This window comes from Mchenga conophoros, linkage group LG6, assembly GCF_057382185.1.
Source record: "Mchenga conophoros isolate Kocher_MC1m ecotype Shallow Benthic linkage group LG6, M_conophoros_male_GT1.1, whole genome shotgun sequence".
In the NCBI taxonomy this organism is placed as follows: domain Eukaryota; kingdom Metazoa; phylum Chordata; class Actinopteri; order Cichliformes; family Cichlidae; genus Mchenga; species Mchenga conophoros.
The window spans coordinates 18,184,572-18,205,099 of NC_140531.1; the positions used below are offsets into that span (position 1 = coordinate 18,184,572).

General features: G+C 40.5%; 1 protein-coding gene across 6 annotated transcripts in view; it reads right to left on the reverse strand.

Moving 5' to 3' along the window:
• The window catches only part of hhip (hedgehog interacting protein), a 37,648-nt gene extending 18,484 nt beyond the window's left edge, over positions 1 to 19,164 (reverse strand). The window contains exons 1-4 of one of the 6 annotated variants that reach the window (XM_085276565.1): positions 18,360 to 19,164; positions 14,581 to 14,773; positions 9,876 to 10,020; positions 6,982 to 7,183 (exon numbers count right to left, since the gene is read on the reverse strand). In XM_085276565.1, the coding sequence (XP_085132691.1) occupies positions 6,982 to 7,183; positions 9,876 to 10,020; positions 14,581 to 14,773; positions 18,360 to 18,629 (810 nt within the window). In that variant the 5' untranslated portion in view covers positions 18,630 to 19,164. Of the gene's footprint in view, positions 1 to 6,981; positions 7,184 to 9,875; positions 10,021 to 14,580; positions 14,774 to 16,737; positions 16,987 to 17,514; positions 17,663 to 17,724; positions 17,834 to 18,359 lie in introns of those variants that run through there. The other 5 variants (XM_085276567.1, XM_085276570.1, XM_085276566.1 and 2 more) reach the window with 5 other exon arrangements.
• Positions 19,165 to 20,528: the final 1,364 nt, after the last annotated feature.

Below are 20,528 nucleotides of genomic sequence, written 5' to 3' on the forward strand. Positions count from 1 at the left end.
GTGGGGTTGGAATCACCCCCCTTGGTCATCTTCATCATCCCCAACACACAGCCTCTATACATCCATAACCCCCTGCCTGTTTTAGTTCTCCCACTGTCCCCCCCCCCCCCCCCTTTTTTTTTTTTTAAATTTGACGTTCATCTTCCCTTTCACTTCTTTGCTTTTCTCTCACTCTTGCTTCTATTTCACTACACACCTTTAAAACATATACTTTTACCAATCATTAGGAAGCATTTGACTCAGGGTTTAGCAGCATCTCCTCTGCAAATCATAGACTTTGCCAGGTCTTCTGCAGCCTGTTTATGTGCGCCTGTCCCCAGGGTCGGGGGCCCCAGTGACGCCCAGACCCTCCCGGTGGCCTCTATTGTGCGGTGATTTGTGTGTGTAATCTTTGGGGGATATCTGTGAATGCTATGCTGAGTGGCTGAAAGAATTTATTAGCTCACTCACAGTTCATAGAGAGCACAAAAGTGCAGAGTGCTTCAGTCCCTGCTTTTCGCTCCCCATCCCCTCACTCTTCACTGATTTACACAAAATCCATGCAAAATACGAGGCTTGGAAGGTGGTGGTGGTGGTGGTGGTGGTGGGGGGGGCGGGGGGGGGGGGGCGGTAGGGCTAGAGTAGAGTAAAAAAGGAAAAAAAGACAACCTAAACAAGGAAAGAGCTGCCTACTCCCACTGTCTTGGCAACATGTTTAGAAAACATCTAAATTGCTTGTGTAATATGTAAACCTTTGTCTAACCCTGCAGGCAGCTACATCAGTTGTCGCTACCTTGGTGGTCCTCCCGTCATAGTTAGCTGTAGTAATCAGCTATAGCATTTCATTCCCCAGGCAAGGAAAGTCAAGTTGGCTTTTTTTTTATGTTTTACTCTCTCCCTGTATTTCTTCTTGACTACAGAATGAGCAGAATTCTCAGGTGTTAAGAACATTTTTTAAAGTGATCCTTAAGCAAGTATATAACAGCGTTTCATTTACTATCAATAATAGCTTTAAAAAGGTCTGCAGTTACTACAAAAGCACTGATATTGCACTCATATTCCTCAGGTATTCATTCTCAAAACAGTAACAATGAGAAAGAAAATCAGAAAAAATATATACATATAAATATTTGTTTGCACTATAGTGGCACTTTTCTGGATAGGTGTAGTTTATTTAACAGGACAAGAAAAACATAAACTGGTATACTGGATCTAGTAGTTCGGTTCACACTGCACTGGACCCAGTGCAGTCCAAACACAGGCTCCATACACATGTAAAAAGATGACTCTTTGCCAAGGTATTACTCAAAGTACCAATGAGGAAAAACAGAGACCCACAGGATAAGCCACAGGAGGTCTATCAATCTGAATATAAAGTGAAATACTGTGAAGGTTTACAAATAAGTCTCCACCCCAAAAGGCAGGGTTCCTCTGCAAAAATTTATGAGTACTACTAAATGTCAGACCATTGAAGTCAAATAAAAACAAGAGTTATATGGGAGTGGATGCAGCACTCTTTACTTGGAGACACAGTGAGTATCCTGTGTCAAAAAGTTTCTTGATGGGAAGAGAAATTCTCCACCTCACCTTTGGAAATTTTGGATCCATATGTTAGATTGAGAGATGCAGTGACCCACATCCCCAAAATAAACTCACCATAGGGAGTGGGTCAAAAGCTGTGATTCCAAAGAGGCCTAGATCCGGAGCCAAAGGGGGACCACCAAGGTACACAGTGGTAAATGGGCTGAAATATTAGCTCCCTTGCTAATGACTAGCTCCTTCAGCAGCAGGCAGACAGCAGAGCTAGCACCAGAGCCATAAGAAACAAACACTGCATCAGCGAGCCTTTCACTGTAAGCCGGTCCATGGAAATAGCTTGATTAAAAGAAGACAAAGTGCCAAGCTGGGAATCGTGAGCAGTGATCATGTTAAAACTGCTGCCAAAGCTGCAGTAGGTAAGATATTTTTGGCATGGTTCAAAAACTTACAACTATATAAACAACCTCATTTAAAGAATGTACAAACTGCATTTTTGTGCATATTGTTAGGTGTAAAGCCAATTCTGAAGTTTTTAGGGTTCTCTAATGCACCTACATATAAAGATATTCAAGTACATTGACTAGAGTGATACCACGTGTGTAGCTGAATGCAGGAGGAGCTACATGTTTCTGCCATGTTTTTCCATCTATATAAGGGATGATTCTCGTAGTTATAGATGCTGCACCTGTACTTCAAAGCTCCCTGATTGTTGTAGTGACTCTGTCAAATTGTACAAATCACCATGCACATTGTGTCAACTTAAAACACATTTTTTCCATGAATTTCTTTATCTTTTTTATGACTACCATCATTCTTCCAAAGCAAAGTAGGGGGCTTCTGATCTCTCACCAGGTATTATTTCTTCATTTTTCACAAATACCTGTCCCTGCATTTCACTTTTCCCTCAAACACTGTTCTCTGGAGCTCTGGGTTTGGCTCTATGGAACATGTGGCATCATTCCAAATAAACCTGGGAATGTGAGGTGCAGGGATAACAACCAGCTGATATCTCTCAGTGATTATTTTCACAGAATTATGAAGAAAATGTCACAAGAAATGCAGCAATTTCCAATTCTGCAGGGATAGCTGTCACTGAGCATCAGTGACACATGTGTTGGTTCATGCATTATAACCCTGAACCTTTTGATCCTCACTCCACAAAAAGACATTCCATTAGAGTTGATTGGAACAAAAACACCCTCTACACCCTTCACTCAAAGACAACCTGCAGCATGTATGCTCGTACCTCCCTCACAAACAACATACACAGTTTTTTTGCTGTCTCTTTTTTTCTTGTGCAATAAGAATCACACAGTCAAGTTTCCACTGCAATGCCTTCAGCTGGTGATACTTAAATTCTTGGACCATCGAGAAGCCATGCACAAATTCCACTCCAACTAACCAAGAACGAGATATAATCCATCATCAACCACAAAGATGATGATTTTTTTTTAAAGCCAACAATATTTATATGAGCACTGCAGCATTTATGTGCAAAGCTGTTTTTATAGTACTGTGGTGTCCACTTGCATAGCTGTTCAGCTACAGAGAAGGAAGGATTATAGGATCTCGATCAGCGCAGTGGCTACAGAGATACACCTTTGTGCATACTATCACTTGTTTGTAATATGCTGATTGGTTAAAAAGTTTACTTAAACAGGAAAAGGAATAAGCACAAATAGGAAGAAGTGGGAAACAAACCCCAACAAAGATCAAGGATGCATGAATGAGAAATTCATGGCTGCAGTGGACAGTTTAAATTTTCCTTAACACTCGGTTTCACTCCACTACAAACACGTCCTTTATATAGCTCAACTTCTGCCCTCTCCACCATGGGCAAAGCTTAAGGTAGAACTACAACCTGAACAAGAGCAGCCAACACTACATACTGCTTTATTTTACTCCATCATCTCTGATCTTCTGATGCCAAGGACAGCACCAATGCTCTGAATCATTTGGCTGAATAGGGAAATATTTTATGAGAGGCCCACTCACCCACATGCATAGTGATTCATAGGACTACTGTTAGCTCTGGGATGCTGGTCACCCATATCTGTACACTGTTATTATCATGCATTGTACTCTCAAGTAGCATTTCTAAAGTTTTTTAGCACACCGTTTCTGATTGCATCTTCATAGGTTGCTTTGAGAGCAATTCCATACACGTTCAAGGATATTTGTGGTTCCTGACAGGTTTAATAGTGTTCAAATGTATGTTTGTAAAAGCACTATAAAATTTTATGTAATCTTTGTATGCTGCAAGCATTGCTTTCCATAAATCATGAAAAGTACGCAACTGGAAATACACCTGTGGTTCACTGTTACTGGCAAGTAAACAGGCTAACACATAACCATGTTTGCAAAAATAAGCTATATAATCTAAAATAAACTATTAAGTTTGCCGTCTTGATGCATTCTCAATCGAGTGACGAAATGTTTCTCCCACAAAACGCTACACCCAGATGAACACCATCAACTTTTGGAGATATTAAGTTTGCCCCAATAGATACTAATGCTGGGGAATGAAGTTCAAAAGATCAACGATAGCTTGCCAACTCACCAATCAAGGCTATTTTTAGCTCATTTCCAACTGATGCATTAAATAAATATTATTATTATTATTATTATTATGTGATTCATAATAAATTAAATCTGCCTTGCCATAGTTTCATGTCACATCTGGAGGATACTTATAGCAGCTGTTTTGATTTTTAAACTGTAGCGTAATGTGACTTTTTGGTCCACCAAAGTGGGGAGAAAACGGTGATGAGTGAAGGGGAATTAGGTGAGGCATTTTAAACAGAGTGGATGAGTTAGTAGAGCTACAGGTGTAAAAAATTGGAACTGACATTTGAGAAATAAATTCTCAGTGTGTGTGTTTCTCTCTCACCAGTGTGTAATGAGTTTTCTGAATTTAGGCCACACATTGTATTTTAGGGAGTACAGCCCTAATTGGTGCATGTTAACCTCTGCCATCCTTTCCTGGCAGCAATGCTTTGCAATCCAACAGGAGAAAGACAGTATGATTGAACTATGGAGCAAATCGCCCAGCCCTATAGGCTATGTAAAACATAGAGAGGATAAAAATAAATCTTTGTATAATTAACTTAAAACCTATATTCAATTAAAAACAATACAAATGTAACATATTAAAACAATCAAGAATATGCTCATTTGATGCCAGTAACAGATTAAAACAAACAAAAAAAACCCCCAACAAAACAAACTTGGAGCAGCATATGGGGCCATCCTTTTGTCCCAATTTATTGCTTAATATAGTGTCCAGTGTTTCTAATGGTTTACAGGTCTGAACTGCGGGTATGTGAGTTTTTCACCTGGGCTCTGTTATAGTGAATTATTGTTTTAAAATCTGGATGAGGAAAGCTATCATGTAAAAAGGCAAGAGATGTAAACCCAGTATATATTATCTTCACTGATGTGCACCTATGCCACAAACAGTAATATAACCACACACGATCACAGATAATCGCTTTGGAACTGTGCGCTGATAACAAACCCAATGGTCCCTATTCTTTTTAACCTGAAGGATGTGGAATAGATTTAAGAAACAACCCCCAAACCCCGGCAAAAAAAGAAAAAACAACATCAACAGTTACTCAGATTTGACATGCTATATTGTTTCTTTGCAAACAACAAGTCCAAAATAGGGCTTAAATTATTTTAACAATTATAGATTTCTGCAGACAGGATCCCGCTGAGTTACATAATCAACTGAAAGTTTGTGACATGAATATATAAATGGACAGTATGACTTTAAAAGCAAACTGAATTTCTAAGAACACCCACAGCCATGTAGAAGCCCACACCAGAGTGTAGTATTGTTTTTGTGCAGTTCAGCTAAATTGGCACCGAGGGATCCATGGAAGGAGGGGGACAGAAGAGTAAGAGGAAACATAGAACATTACAATCAAAGCATGTGCATGAGGTTGATGATTAACCCGTTATCTGCCTTGTCTCTTGAGAGCATGGGTTCCTCTTTATGTATAAAGGCAGCTCCATCCTGTTGATTCTGCCAGTAAACACCTTAGCCCTCCCTTGGAGTGGATTGCACCGTTATGGCAGCCAACAGTTCAGAATAGGACTCCTGGGGCTTGCAGGGGGATTGAGCCACATCTAATTGTCATAATAGTGACTTTATCCACAACTAGTTTGGAGTAAATTAAGATAAGAGAGCTGAGAAGAGTGGGGTGAGCATCCCAAAGGGTGCAGCTTAATATTCAAATGCTCTGCTCCGTTTGACTCCTTGTAAGCAGAGGACCTTGTCAGTGGAGGAGCAAGAGGCATGCGTGATGGATAAACTTCCTGTCTGGGAGTGTGCCCCCCACAGACATCTAAGCTACCACATCTCCTCATGCAATCTAAACAATTCCTGAACAATTACCAAATTCAAAATCTGTGATTACCCAAGCTCTACGGATATAAAAATAAATCTCAAGAAGATTAAGTGTCTTTGGAAATGATATATCCATAGAGAATTTATAAAAAAAAGAAAGAAGACATTTCAAGAACTAGCAGCGTAGCACGGCACACATACTTTTGAGAATACATCAACTCAAGGACACAGCAAGCCTAACTATTTCCAAAAGAGTGTATCATGTTCAAAAGACATAAACAATAAAATTCATGTGCACTTTTTTTTTTTTATTGCTTTGGCTATGTTTACTTTTCCCACATAGGGCAGATAGCCAAACAAAAGTAGAACATATGTTTACCCTGCCATCCTCCCTCTTCTGGCAAGAGAGATGGTCAGACAGACAAGTTAAATGTTACAGAGGTGCGGCTAGATCCGCCTTTTCAGGTCTACAGGTTTTATTTGTATTAATAACACCCCAATGACTACACTAAGAGTGCAGGACGAGGAAAAAAGATTTCACAGACCTCTAATATGAAGTTATTTGTTTAACTGAACTACAAGCATAAACAAGGTTACAATTTAAACTTAACTGTCATTCCCATTATCACGTGTGGTAGTCATATAAATAAGACCCTATAATATTGGAACCCTTAAAGGAACAATATGGGAGAGATTAAGAAAGCCATTAACCATTCTAATGAGAGGTAGCAGAAATTATCAGTTTGCTTAATGTTTGCACTGTGTACATTTAATTAGCAGGTAATAGCGCAATGCACAATCACAATTAATGAATGACTGCTTGTTTGGTCTAATCATATAATATAATACTAATAGTATGCAAGCAAGACTGCCAAGGGATTTTCCTTGCCTGGAGACATTTCATTACACAGGTGAAAACATTTTGTGTTGGGAAGACATGTGTTGTATTACTTCCTTACTCTAGAAATGTAGCAGAAATATTTTATGTACTCTCAGCCATGTTTCTTTCTTTCTTTCTTTTCCCCTTGTTCTTTACAACTATGATTATCTAGTTCAACATATTACCTCTATAATTCACAGGTAACAGTATGAGGCAAAGTTGGTCCTACCTTCAAGCCGCTCTGCACTATCTTGTGGATGTCCAAGAAAGGCTCCTTAATTAGCTCGAGGTTATGGTTGAGTATCCTGACAATTCCCTCCCTCTCAAGGACAAAGAGCCGCTGGGAACCATCTCCACAGTGCACCACAGCCACCGGCTGCCTTAGACCACTCAACACCTCCTGGGCACAGTAGCAGTTGTGTTTGTGTTTCCTGGGTAACAAGGAAGATACAAAATGTCAATGTTGCCATCAACATGCGTCTTGGGTGATCCGATCATAAACGGACCGTGCTAAGTGCGTCATTTCACACTTGGCATTAGCATACGTATCGAGTGACCACTTTTGACCGGATCTCACTCTCCCACTTTACAGGCAAACAAACAAGTACTCTACATTATTTCCGCTTGCTAAGACCAAATGTTAGAATCCTGCATGGGCTCAAGTTTGCAAACTCAATTCTTCTTGCAACCAGAGAGCAAACGGACTACTAAATTACTGGAACTTACTTGTTACCAACAATTATCTCTAAATTCCAATCCAGAACCACCACCCTGACTGACCAGTTTTGAGCACATGAGCTGAACCATAGCTAAGCAAGGTCAAACACTATAAAGTGTTTTATTTTTCCTTGCACAACAGTATTATTCAAAATAAATGGTTAATGATAGCTGCAGGTAAACAACTCAATTCACTCTGCCAAAGTGCTGTTTTTCACTAGGGAGAGGCAAATCACTAGAGTACTACTAAAAGAACTGATGCCATTTGCTGTGCAGACCACCAGAAATAATGGACTGACTGACTGACTCAATGTGACTGCTTCATGGGTGCATTCAATACTCTACTGTACTATACTATCTCTATACTTAGATTTATTCAGCAGTGAACAAATAATCTAAGACACATTTTAATGCCAGATATGAACAGGAACAGAGAATGACTATGTCAGTAAATCCAGCAATAAGACAGAACAGGAAGACTTTCAGGTAGCAGTACAGATGAAAGATAAAAACAAAATAACCCCCAAAACATACCAGGGTCTTTATAAGATATTTGGCAACCACCTGCCACCTCAACAAGTTCAGTGAATCTTGGCATTGATTCTACAGGAACATTTTTCTCACAAAAAGATATCTTGTCATTTTATCAGAACATAATCTAAAAGAAATGCAAATACCACCAAGAGCTATGGTTCACTGATCCACATCATTTTCATAATCATGACCTATTATGCTCTATAAATGTCTGATCACAGGCCAAAGGTGATCACACTGAACAGATCTGCAGTCACCCTTACCTCTACTGGGACAAACAGACCTGAAAGCAGTGAAACCTCCATAGCTTTACGCCGTAGGCTTCAAATGTTGAGGGTTTTTCCATACATAAACTAAAAGAATAATACACTATATCCGGCAACAGTATACATTACCTGGACAATGATTAAAAACAATTATTGCTGTAGGTATTTAAAAGGTGTCCTAGCTGATAACTACTAAATCCATTTACATGCAAAGCAAAACTAAATCAGCTGCACTGTCATATTTTATTGACTGTCATGATCCTGGGTCTTGGAGCTCTGAGGTTTTTTTTTAAGCTTGGGACTCTTTGTTCTTAGACATTTTATTTGGTTTCTTTGCAAGTTTATGTTCTTAGTTGTCTGATTATAGGTTGAGGGTTTACTCCTGGTTTAACTTTATTTCATTTTATAACCTGTTTACTCTCCTAGTGTGTTTCCCTGTATTTGTTGTGTCTCAGTTCGTGGACTTCATTATTTGATTATTGAACATCACGTCCACCTAATAAAGATAGATTTTCTGTTTAACCTGCCTGCCTCCAGGCATCTGCACTTGAGCACTCTATCTGCAATTCATGACACTCAGAACAATAAAATATTATAAGAAAAATGCCATTGCCCATCTTTATTCAAAACATTGATTTTTCTGGGCAATAATTGTGTGTGTCAGATCTGGTTCTTTGAAAGAAGAAAACCCAGTAAGTTCAACCTCATCCACCTACATTTACCCTCAAATGTGCCAGTGTGAGACGAGGGCAAGAACCCCTGCAGATTTCCAGGCTGTGGACATGACTACTTAGGTTAATCTACATAAGAGAGGTCAATATGAAGTGCTATGGCAAAAATCAGTCTATAATCATCCACACCACCCAGTGACAACATATATGACAATTTTTTTTGCCTATACCATAAAAGTGCACAATTGCCACACTGCATTGTGCAAGGAACACAGGGCATTTAAGCTCTGTGCCTTAAATCACCAAAATGAAGCTCATATTCTCAGTCGATAGCTCGGCTGACTTAATTCTGGCTCTTTCTCCCACTCTTTTAAAGTAATGGAGCCTGTTCACTGTCATTTATGTGCTTACACTTCTCAGAGGATATGAGACAGAAGAGACAATTTAAGCCCTTAACTCAGTAACTGTCGGAAGTTATTTGACGGAAAGTTGGTTGCTGCTGTTCAGGTGCCTAGTCTCTGGCCTTTCTGCCCTAGGGAAAACTGAGATGAAAGGCATCCCCCCCATGGACTAAAGGGCAAAGCTCTCTGTGATGTACAGACCTTTGCAGTGAGGGAGGAAAACAGAATGACGCAGGATAAGCATTTTCATTATGTTAGCAAAGCTGAGCAAAAGCAGTCTGTACAAACTTTAGGATTACAGGAGAAATTGCATGGCATGTCAGTTTGAAAGTATGGACCATGTCAAAATGGACCAGTGAACCCAAAACATGTTCCAAAGCTATGCCTGCTTCTCATAGGTATAGAAAAAAACCCAAGAAGCTAATTTTGTTAGAACACATGGCACTGTCAAAACTTATTTTAAAAATTACTTTAGAGCTTCCATAGTATCACGCAATCAATGCAGTAAAACACTGTAAAAGTCAGACTACATACCTGCTGATTTCTTCTATTTTCTCATCTCCCAAGTAGTTAGAATCCTGATGATGTGATTGCTTTCGTTGAAAATCTGGAAAACACAAACTGGCATCTCTCCTCCCATAGTATTGGCAGAACTCATCCACATCGGCTTGGAACAGTTCTAGAAAACACAACAGATACCGAGATATGGAGTCATACACTCACTAGATACTGCATGGCTTCTTATACTTGGCTCGTCTGGCCTGCTTGCTTTGGTTTGCCTATAATGTATTGTGGCTATTATGCAAGAGAAGATGAGATTGTAAGTGGAGGCAGAAGAAGAGAGATGTGATGAGAAATGATGTGATGTGCTAGTATGTCGGGGAGAGTTGGAGTTTTACTTGACGAGCCAAAACAAATCCTGGCTAGACTGAGCTGAAAAGAACAAGTGAAAGCAAACTGGGCCAAACCAAATGGATCACAGATTAGAAAGGGCTCTACAGTGAACTATACCTCTTCCGGAAAGAAGAATGACTGCATTCTAAATTTTAGTTTACCTTGTCATTATTTTTATTCATGAAATAATGCTCATGCCTTAGTCCTAGTAGAAGAGACTGTCTTTCTATTCAGTTGGTTCAACACCATGCAATAATGAGGTTGCATTTGCTACAGCTGGATGATCCTTTAATTATAACTGCTTTAGATAGTTAAACCCAGTGTGCGCTGTCGATGTACACTAAATGAAAGCTTACTGGAAATGAACAGCAACACATTGCAAGTGGCAGCAAAATTCATCAAGCTTGCTGAGGAAGTACACATCTCAGCCGTTGTACATGAAAAAAATCTGAAATAAACCTAGTACAAGAACTGGCATGATGAGGACTATAATTTTGTCTGTTTGGCACTAAAAATATAATTCTTCAACTGATTCATAGATCATTTGATGGTTGACTAGGTTGTGACATACACAGAAGTGGTCTTAAGAAAGCTATTTCTAGGGGAAAAAAGAAAAAGAAAAAAACCCCACTGCATCCCAACGAAGACTCCACAAAGCTCCACAAGGAGTTCAATCATTTTGAAAAATTGTGAGACACAAAGAAAGCCAAATATATGATTACTAGAATTATTAACTAGGTAAACCCTTGCCAAAAGCATCTGACTCTGTACCAGAAACAATATGTCTCCATCGCAGTGAATTATGGGAACCAAATTAATTTCATGAATCACACATATACCCCCTTGAATATATTCTGAAACACCATAGATACAGAAAAAATAATTTGAAAACAAATGTCAAAAAAGTTACCAAATTACAAAACTCTTCTAAAACTACATTTTTACAACTTTTCCCATCATTATTTCTCAAAATCAACACATTTAACGGTTAACTAATCTGGTGACGCTGGATGGCAGTTTCCAATTTTCAAACTGTGTTCATTCACTTAGCTACAGTAAAAAATGTTATTCCTTCATTTTTCTTGCCAGTCACAGGTATCCTAAAATGTTCTTTGATCAAATAAAAACAAACAAACAAACAAAAAAACCCAACCAAATTACTTGTTTTACTCTTCTGGTCTGGCTGTTTTGCATTACAGAGCTGCACATGGGCATAGCCTGTGAAATGAAAAAGTCCACCTGTTTAATATGGCATGTGACTGAATAAACAAAATTGTTTTCAGGGTGAGAGCTTTTCATCACTTGAATTGCCAAACAAAGACATGATGTTCCGAAATGCTGACTGATTGTATTTCCATAAATTCTGCCCATGAGTTCAAGGTAAAACTGACATCACATCATTCCTTATTTCCCTTTGGCCTGCTAGTTTACCTAAAACGACTTAGTGCCAGAGGAGAGGGTAATCTGCATAAACACAGGAGTCACACAGAGCTGCCCCTCGAGCCAGTGCAGTCACAACATTATTCCCGGCAATAAGCAGAGTGCGCAGTGGGTCTTCGGGGCCCTTAGCGACCTAAAAACAATCTTACCAATATTGTTTCCTTTAGTCAATCCCTCAGAGGACAGAGGAAAGCAAATACACCAGTGGTAAAAACACAAACAGGACTCTCCCTGTCCCTCCTTTCATCTACTCCCTGTGCCCCACACCGCAAGGGTTGACCGCACCAAATACTGGAGGTGATAGGATATCCCCTCAAACATCTAAACATAACATGAAGATCAAACACACGTAGAAACACACACACAGCTCTGACTATACCACCCACACTCTAGTGTCTGCAGTTATCTTAACCATGCTGGTTGGGGACATCGAATGGAGGGTGCGGGGATGAGTGGAGGAGGACATAAGAGAAGTATGGAGAAGGTGGGAGGCCCCCAGGCAGAAGTGAGAGTCAAGGCAGTAAATAGCTTTATGGAGAAAAGGGGTACATGGGCTAATCAAGGACTGGTAGGAAGTTTCATGGGTGCAGAACGACAGTTATGGGTGCAGTAAAGGCTACTGTTTCAATTTAATACCTGTGACTGGTGATTTTGTATTAGCAAAACGGGTGACACTGATAGGCAAGGTTTGTGGTTATGTTCACTTTTGCTGCCTCCCATTACAATATTCAGGTACAATAAAAAAAAGGAATTGCACATTCAAAAATTCCAACTTAATTGTTACCATTTATGCAAATGCCTAAGAAAAGCATTGCTCATATTGTACATCATTCAATCAAATTAATCTGTCTGTAGTTTGGAGATGATTTTCAGGAATCGCCAATACCTCCTTGTATGCTTGACAATGTCTTCTACCTTCATTGCAGGGTGTGCACTAACAAAAGATACTGTAAAAGAGTTAACATTAAAAAAAAAGGCAGGAAACAAATCAAAGGAGAAAAGAAGTGAGAGAACAAGGGAGCGAAGGCAAAGACACACAGAGTGAGAGACAGAACTCTGTCCATATTCCTGGCTCCCCACTGCTAAAGTTATACTTCCATCTGGTTATCTTCCAAGGCAACCTGGGTGGCCCACCCAAAGTACTTGACATCTTGATGCACTTCAGCAGTTTTACATACACACAACCTTTGTAGAAAAATAAATGTGTCATTCGTCACCACATATGCTGATCTGTGGGGGCTGATGGGGGGTGTACAGGGAGGAGCCTACAGTGGGGGGACGGGGTGGGAGTCTTGTCTGGATTCTTCTCTTGAGGTTTTCTGGTTTGACTCTCTGAGCCCATATGTCTATCAGTTCATAAGGAAACAATGTAACTCTGACAATGCCAGACTTCTTCTTCTTTGCCTTTGCTCTGTAGAGTCCGTCTCGCCAACATCAGTTGTAGTTGAATTGTTGTACATGATACTACGGTAGGCCATTAAATGCAGATGAGCAAGGACTCCGATGGAATGTATGTGTTTGATATTTGACTTGAGCTGCAGCGTATCATGTGGGTGGATTGCAGACAAGTGTGTTTGAAACTGTTCTCTGTTTGCAAATCTTAGCAGATCTAATCAGTTTGTGGCGACCGAGACTGGAAGAAGACTTGGCTGTAGGAGAAGAGACAGTCAAGAAGTGTTTGATCTTGTGTGGTGTGCACTCTGAAGGTACCTGTGATCTTCTGAGAAGAAAATGCTTCAGTGATAGAGGCGTCCCATTTAACAGTACATTACACATATAGAAAACTGTTGCATCAATGGCTTTTTTGTTTTTTTGTGTTTCTGCCATCTAATAGTCAGGAACGACAGAGGCCAGTACAGCAACACTTCAGCTATGTTTACAAATCATGTTAACCTACTACCCAAATGAAAACAGTTTAATGGCAGAGCATGAGAGAGTTTTTTTAGTTGACAGTTTATGTCTGAGGAAGGCAAAGCACCCAGCAGTCATGTCTAGACCACAGCTAGGGTGCATATGCATCCCAAATACAGAATCAACTCCAGCAGTTCAGTCTAGCAAGTTGCATCCAGGAACAGGTTATAAAATAGTTCACTTTTCTCCAGTCAGTCAAGTTTTCTGGAACACAGGTCAGGCCGGCTGGATTTTGTCAGTGCATTCATGAAATTTGTTTTCACACCCACCTTTGCATATCTAATATTTTCCATTCACATGTCACGAACTGTCTCAAGTCTGCATATTGTTACTACCTTCAAGGGCTTCAGAAAGTTAATTTATTGCAAATTTCTGCTGATTAAAATAACCCTGCATGATCCCAACAGACCTAACAGAGACGTGAGAACAACAACATCGGCACCTGATGACATAAACACAGCTAGACTCGATACTGTGTCATAAGAAGCACAAAAATCACTCTCCAAATTTGATTACTCAAATGTGCTAGGCCAGCCTGCACACTAATCAGGTGCTGGGTCCGTACAGCCAGAGTGTGGCAAGTGATTTTACTGATGCATTAAGAAACGAGGTAGAAAGCAAGAAAAATGGGTGAGACAAGCAACAGCAAATCGGGGTGAGGTCAGATGAGGTAAGAGCTGAATAAATAAATATCCACAGACCAGACTATTGACGCACCACTTCTTGCATAAGTTCAAAAATCTTCCAGCTGCACATGCATGTGAAAGCTGAGTCTCAATGAGAAGTGTGGCTGGGTTTGATTTTTTTTTTTTAATAAATCAAAATCAACATGTTCGCATCAATTTGAATTTATGAGAATTACAAATGACCAAATATAGCACATGCTTACTTTAACTTAATCTTTTCCACTGTGTATGTTTACTTGGATACCATCAGGTAACCACACTGGCAACATTAAAGTTATAATAATGGCTATTATTATCTGTGTAATTACCTGGTATGTGCCCCCTGCAGGTGTAGTAGAACTCGCGGCAGAAGTTCTGGCAGAGCCGTGGCAGGTCTGGCTCCCTGTGTGGCATCTTATCCATGTCCAAGGAGTGGAACAACACCTGGGCATTGGGGGAGCAGCGAGCACACTTGATCTCCTCCAGGAGACGTCCACATTCTGTATTGTTGGTGGAGAAAATCTGGAGACCACACGCAACAAGGGCATACGCCTGATTAGAACGGCTTGCTGTTTGCTTTTACCTCTCACTTCACACTCACTACGCAAGCAAACATATAGTTTAGGTTTAGCTGGACATTTGGTGATAGCAGCATGATAAATATTACACTATGAAGAAGGGAGAGTTTAGATTGTGAGATTCATTTTCAAATCTTTGTTATAAATTCCTGAATATGACGACACTGAGAATTTAGAAAAACTACGCAAGATGCTTTCAAATGATCTCACTGAGTTCAAATTATATACTTTTATATATTTTTGTATATTTATTTCAGTGTTAGGCTTGTATATATCAGCTCAGTAAATATGTGTATATGATGTCTAACATTATGCTCCCATTTAACTACATGAAATTAGCCAATGTGATATATATAAAGCAAGTACTCACAAGATTTAAAGATAGTTATAAGATATATATGACGTATAATTTGTTCACTACATACATGAAAAGCTTAATGTTAATGCCATGGACTCTGTTAATGTTCTACAGTGGATATGTTTGGGGTGTTTTTATTTAGTTTTAGTTTTTATTTCTTTCAGTTTGAAGTCTTCAACAACTCCACAATTGCATCTGCATCACCCGACTCCACATTTTCAGCAGCAACTAGTGATGTCACTTACCTCCTTGTTCTCCCACTGGAGAATGCATGATCCCATTCATAAAAGTGAATTCTAACAAAGGTCTAAAAGTTGTTTTTGTCTTTTCCTGAAATACTCAACATGCTTAAATTTTCTATACAATTGCAACATTTTTTATTCAGTCGCCTTTTGTACAGACTTGTCAAGCCTACAGTCTGACCTCCCTTTCTGTAAACAGAAATAAACAAAAAGATCATCTCATTCTCTGCCTACTTACCAAGTTCACAAACACTTAAAATCAAATTACGATACCCACGCTTGACAAATTTCAAAGCAAAAAATGAATGAAACCAAATAAGCGCCTCAAAGCCTGACTTGGGGTGATTATGCAAAGGTATACATAGACTTCATCCAAAAGAAATTAGCAGGATTATTTACATAACAAATTAGCTATAATAAAACACAATGTAATCTGTTTTAGGTCAAGTGCTGTTTGCAGGCAGCAGGCTGGTAGTGCTTTGCTCTGTGTGAGGTCCATGTGTAAACACCAATTTAGAGATAGACAGGCACATCATTCCCTCTCTGGTATCAACAAATTAGCAGTCTGTCGAAGTCAATTAGACCAGGGGACCCAAGGCTAACATATGGACACCTTACACTTTACTCTAGTTGCAGAGCGAGTTGAAGCTGCAGAACAGACTTTCTCTTCAGAAGTTGTACAGTGCTGATTTTGCCCATAAGGTGAAATACACTTTCAGACATGCAAATAGGAAATCGCAATTCATAGAAGGCAATGTAATGGACTAAACAAAGACAGAATCATACTGAATGGTATCTTTGTTCTGCAATTTATCTAACCCCTTTCCAAAAGGGAGCTCTGCACTGTATGTACAGTGTGTACCTCTGTCTCGGTATCCTCTACGCTCATGCCCTGTAGTGTTGCGGGCATGCCTGCTCTCCTGCTCTAAATTGCCCATTGATTCTGCGTGCCATAGGCTGGCACAAGGTCCACAGAGAGTAGCATTTGTGTGCTCTCAACCATGCCCTGTGTCCATATGTTACTGGGATGGGCTCCAATGTTGCCATCATCCAAACCAGAACAAGTGAACCTTTGTTTGTTGTCTCTCGCTCAATCTTGGTGAGTACACGCCTCAAAAAAAACAGGGAGAAAACAGCAACAAGGAGGCTCAGCTGTCACACTTTCACAGAGATCAAGAGCAGAGTCACAATCGGGGAAAAAAGTGGAACTACAATGGGGTAAGAAAATTAAATCATGAGTAACTTAACTCCCCTGTCATTTCAGATTTTTACATTGCATTTTTTTATTTATTAAAACTCCCTTCACACCTGCAAAGCTCAGCCTTGTGTGGGAGAACAGCTGCTCCTTCTATGATCGCATCTGCATGACTCAACAGCAAAAATCCACAGAAGAAACACATTAACACATAAAAAAATGAAAATGTAAAATACGATTCAGCTGGAATAAAAAAAATAGAGAAAAAATCTGGACAGTCCTCACACAATCAGGGAGACTGGGATAGGAGAAGGGAGACAAGCACTGAGGTAGGCAACACTAAGCGTTAACAAAACACTTGTCCTCGGGGAATAGGTGTAAGTTTATTGCGGGGGGGGGGGGGGGGGGGATATAGTGAAAGACACGCACCCTCTCAAAGGCATTAACACTTGGACAGGGGCTCATGACTGGGGGGAGAATGATGTTCTCCAGCTTCTCCCATTAGTGAAACCAACAAACACAATGGTGTTGTTGTTATTCTTTTGCCATAATCAGAAAGGGCTCCGTGTGTGGGCAGTGTAGTTGGGAGGAGGAGAAGTCGAGTTCGTCCTATTCAGTTTCGACCCCCCCACCCCTTCTTATTTGCATGACTTGAGCAAATTAAATGATGCAATATGGCTTTTTGTCGCAACACAAAGTGAGATACCACCCAGCCACTGAATGATTCGAGGGGTGGTTTACATGAGAATGGCCCGGTGAGGATCCAAAGGAATCTGCTACAAGTTTGGCCGCATACACTCGCTGTTTTTTTCTCCTTCCTGCATTTCCGAAGAGCGGTTTAATTAACCCCCCCCTCTGAGCTTTGCGCTGCATTACATTTTAACACTTACATTATTACCTCGGTTGGCGCCATAACGGTCAAGAGTGGAAGAGCGCGAGACACTTAAAAGACGTTAGACAAACAAACGTCTGAGCGTTAACTCTGAGAACCAACGGCTGCCAAACAGCCGGCAAGAGGGGAAAAATCCTTATCAGCTTCCAGTTCCAGTAAAAAGGTCGACGGCTGACTTTAAAAAAAAAGGGTACAGCCGAACTCCTACCTTGTCGGGTAAATGGCTCAACAGTTAGTTACCTAGCGCCTCTTTCTGTCACTCTCAGCCGGCGGTTGGAGCTCACTGTGGCCAGCGTAGAAGTAACGTAAATCGGGCGAGTGATTGCCATGGTAACAACGAAGCGGATTGGACACACCGAATTAGAGTTGAACCGTATTATGAGAAGCTGGTAAACATTTTATTGCTGAAAGCAGGATTTTTCTTCACTTTTAAGGCTGCCTCCGATAGAAGCAGATTAAGTTGTTCTCCGAAGATTGTATAAATGCTACAGCGATACTGAAAAGAGGGGGAAATAAATAAATAAAATTAAGCCACGCATATGCTTACAGTTTTATGAATGGGGATTACATCTGAAGCTATTTAAAGGTCGCCTACCACTAAGGCTACAATAGCTTTGCCACAGCAACATAAAAATTAGGACTTCTTCTTGGCAGCATAGCCCAAGGCAACTTCCTCTTGCCATCCTCAAATTCAGCTGTCGGTAGTAAGAAGCAGAATGACAATGCACAAAGGCTGTAAATGCATGTCCTCAGGTGCCTTAGCAATAATAATATATATATATAAAAAAAGCCAGTCCTTTCATTAGAAGAAAATGCTGCGTGTGCGGACGGACTTTAACTTACCCTGGGATCCCTGCGGTGCAGGATCTGATAGGCGGCTCTCCTGGTGGGGCAGCAGGATACGCGAGGATACAGCCTGTGGCAAACTTCTCCTCCGCTGCTGCCGTCAAGCAACAGTTTTCGCTCCCTTTTCTTCAGCCGCTTGGGCAAGCTTCCGTCGTAACATCTTCTTCTCCTGGGGCTCATTTCTCCTCTCTCGCCAAACTTTGCGTCCCCACATTCCCACACGTTGACCGCGATGGCCAGCACAAGCACAAATTGCAAATGCTTCATAGTCTCAAAAGATAATAAAATGCGCTTGCAATAATATTAATTATAATAATAGAAAATAAAACAAAACGCGTCCCTTTAAAAAAAGAGAGAGAGATGTTGACCTGGAGTGCACTATATTTTTATATGTATATATTTCTCCACGCAGGAAAAAAAAAAACAACAGTCAAATTTGTACACGCAGGTGTTCTAAATGTGATTCGTTAGTATGAAAACAGGTGTTTAAAATAAATTAGCCCTACTTTTCCCTTCTGGTTATACAGTATAACTCCGAAAATTAAAATAATATAATAATAACAATATGAAAGCAAAAATAATAACACATTTTATCCTGATGAGCAGAAAAAGCCAAAACCCGCAAAACAGTGGAAGTGGAAAAAATACAAAAAATAAAGCCGTGACGTTCCGTTAAGATGTAATTCCTTTTTGAGCACAGCACGGCAGTTTGGACATGCACAGGTAAAAAAACATATAAGAAAAATAAAAGTTGCCTCTCACTAAAGTCCTCAGAGCGCTCACATGTTTTCCCGTGCTCTTTCCTCCTTCTTTTTAACCAGCGCGCGAGAAGAGGAGCGAGCACAGTGACGTATGACTTCGCGGGAGCGCGCGTGTGGCCACAGTCGCGTCCACGTCGAGGTAAACGGTTACCTGGCAGAGCGGCGGACGGAGACAGGAGGTGGTGGGGGGAGTAAAGTACCGAACGCTCATTCGACGGTAGAGGCGATTAAAACGACTGTTGCTCATTATTCACTGCCTTCCTGTACTTATCACGTCAGTGTAATGACTTATTTTGACAATAGCGAGAGAGAAATGTAATAGACTATTAAACTTCTCCTGAATTCCCTCCCTAAGACGGCGGTCGTTGTTCATAAATATGAAAAACCTTTACAGTTGTACGTCAAGTAAGCATTATTCTTCTGATGTAGTGTGGTGTACCTAAGGTACATTTACTAAAACTGTACCTGCACGGTTCTGGGGAAAGCTAACGCAGGCTTTTAAGAATGGGTAAACTAGCCAGTGACTATTTTAATACGCAGTAATTACTAGCTACGTAAAGACTTGCATATGCTCTTTTAAACTTGTTAAAAACAATCAACCTGTGCCTTTTTATACTACTTTTTTGTCTGCCCCCCCCCCCCATATACAGATTCTCACCGTATTTTAGTTAATGAACAGTCATGTCAAAAATGACTTGCCTCGGTTCTTGAATGGCTTTGCTGTGGCAGCGACTGATATCTCTTAAGAGACTGTAGCATTAGAGAAACGTCACACTGCATATTGTGTCATGGGTTGTTTGACTTCGTTTATGGTCTAAAGGCTTTGCTCTGCAGTACTTTTCTTGTAGGCGGTGGAAAATTGGCTACAATGCGAATCAATCACTAACAATCTGATGCCCAGTGATTTGTTCCTGTACAGTCGTACTTACAGTAAGGCATCTTAATTTGGCTAAAGTCTCCTGATAATACCAAATGTGGGACAAACCCTCTTTCATTCCGCTCTTCAGGAAAGTCACATGATAGCAATCCAAAAGGGACTGTTCAACCCAGAGCAATTACCGGGGAAACATTGGGAAAACCTGAAATCAGTTACATTAGCGGCACCTGTTCTTACTTGGGGGTCTCCAGCACTCACCAAAGCTGCGGCACAGCTTATCTACAGGAATCTGGAGCGGGTGGAATCCAAGAGGGGTTGGTTTGATTGTGGGCAATTATGGAAATGACTCAGTGTGCTATGAAACTGTGGCAGACCCTGCCAGTTCTGACCCCCTACCTTCTACATTCTTCACATTACAGAACTGGAGATTTTTCAGGACCAAAGCGGGGCCGGAGTGCTACTTGCTTAACTCTGGTTTAAGGGCAGATCAGGGCCATAAGAATAGTAGGAATCGTCCACCACCAGCAC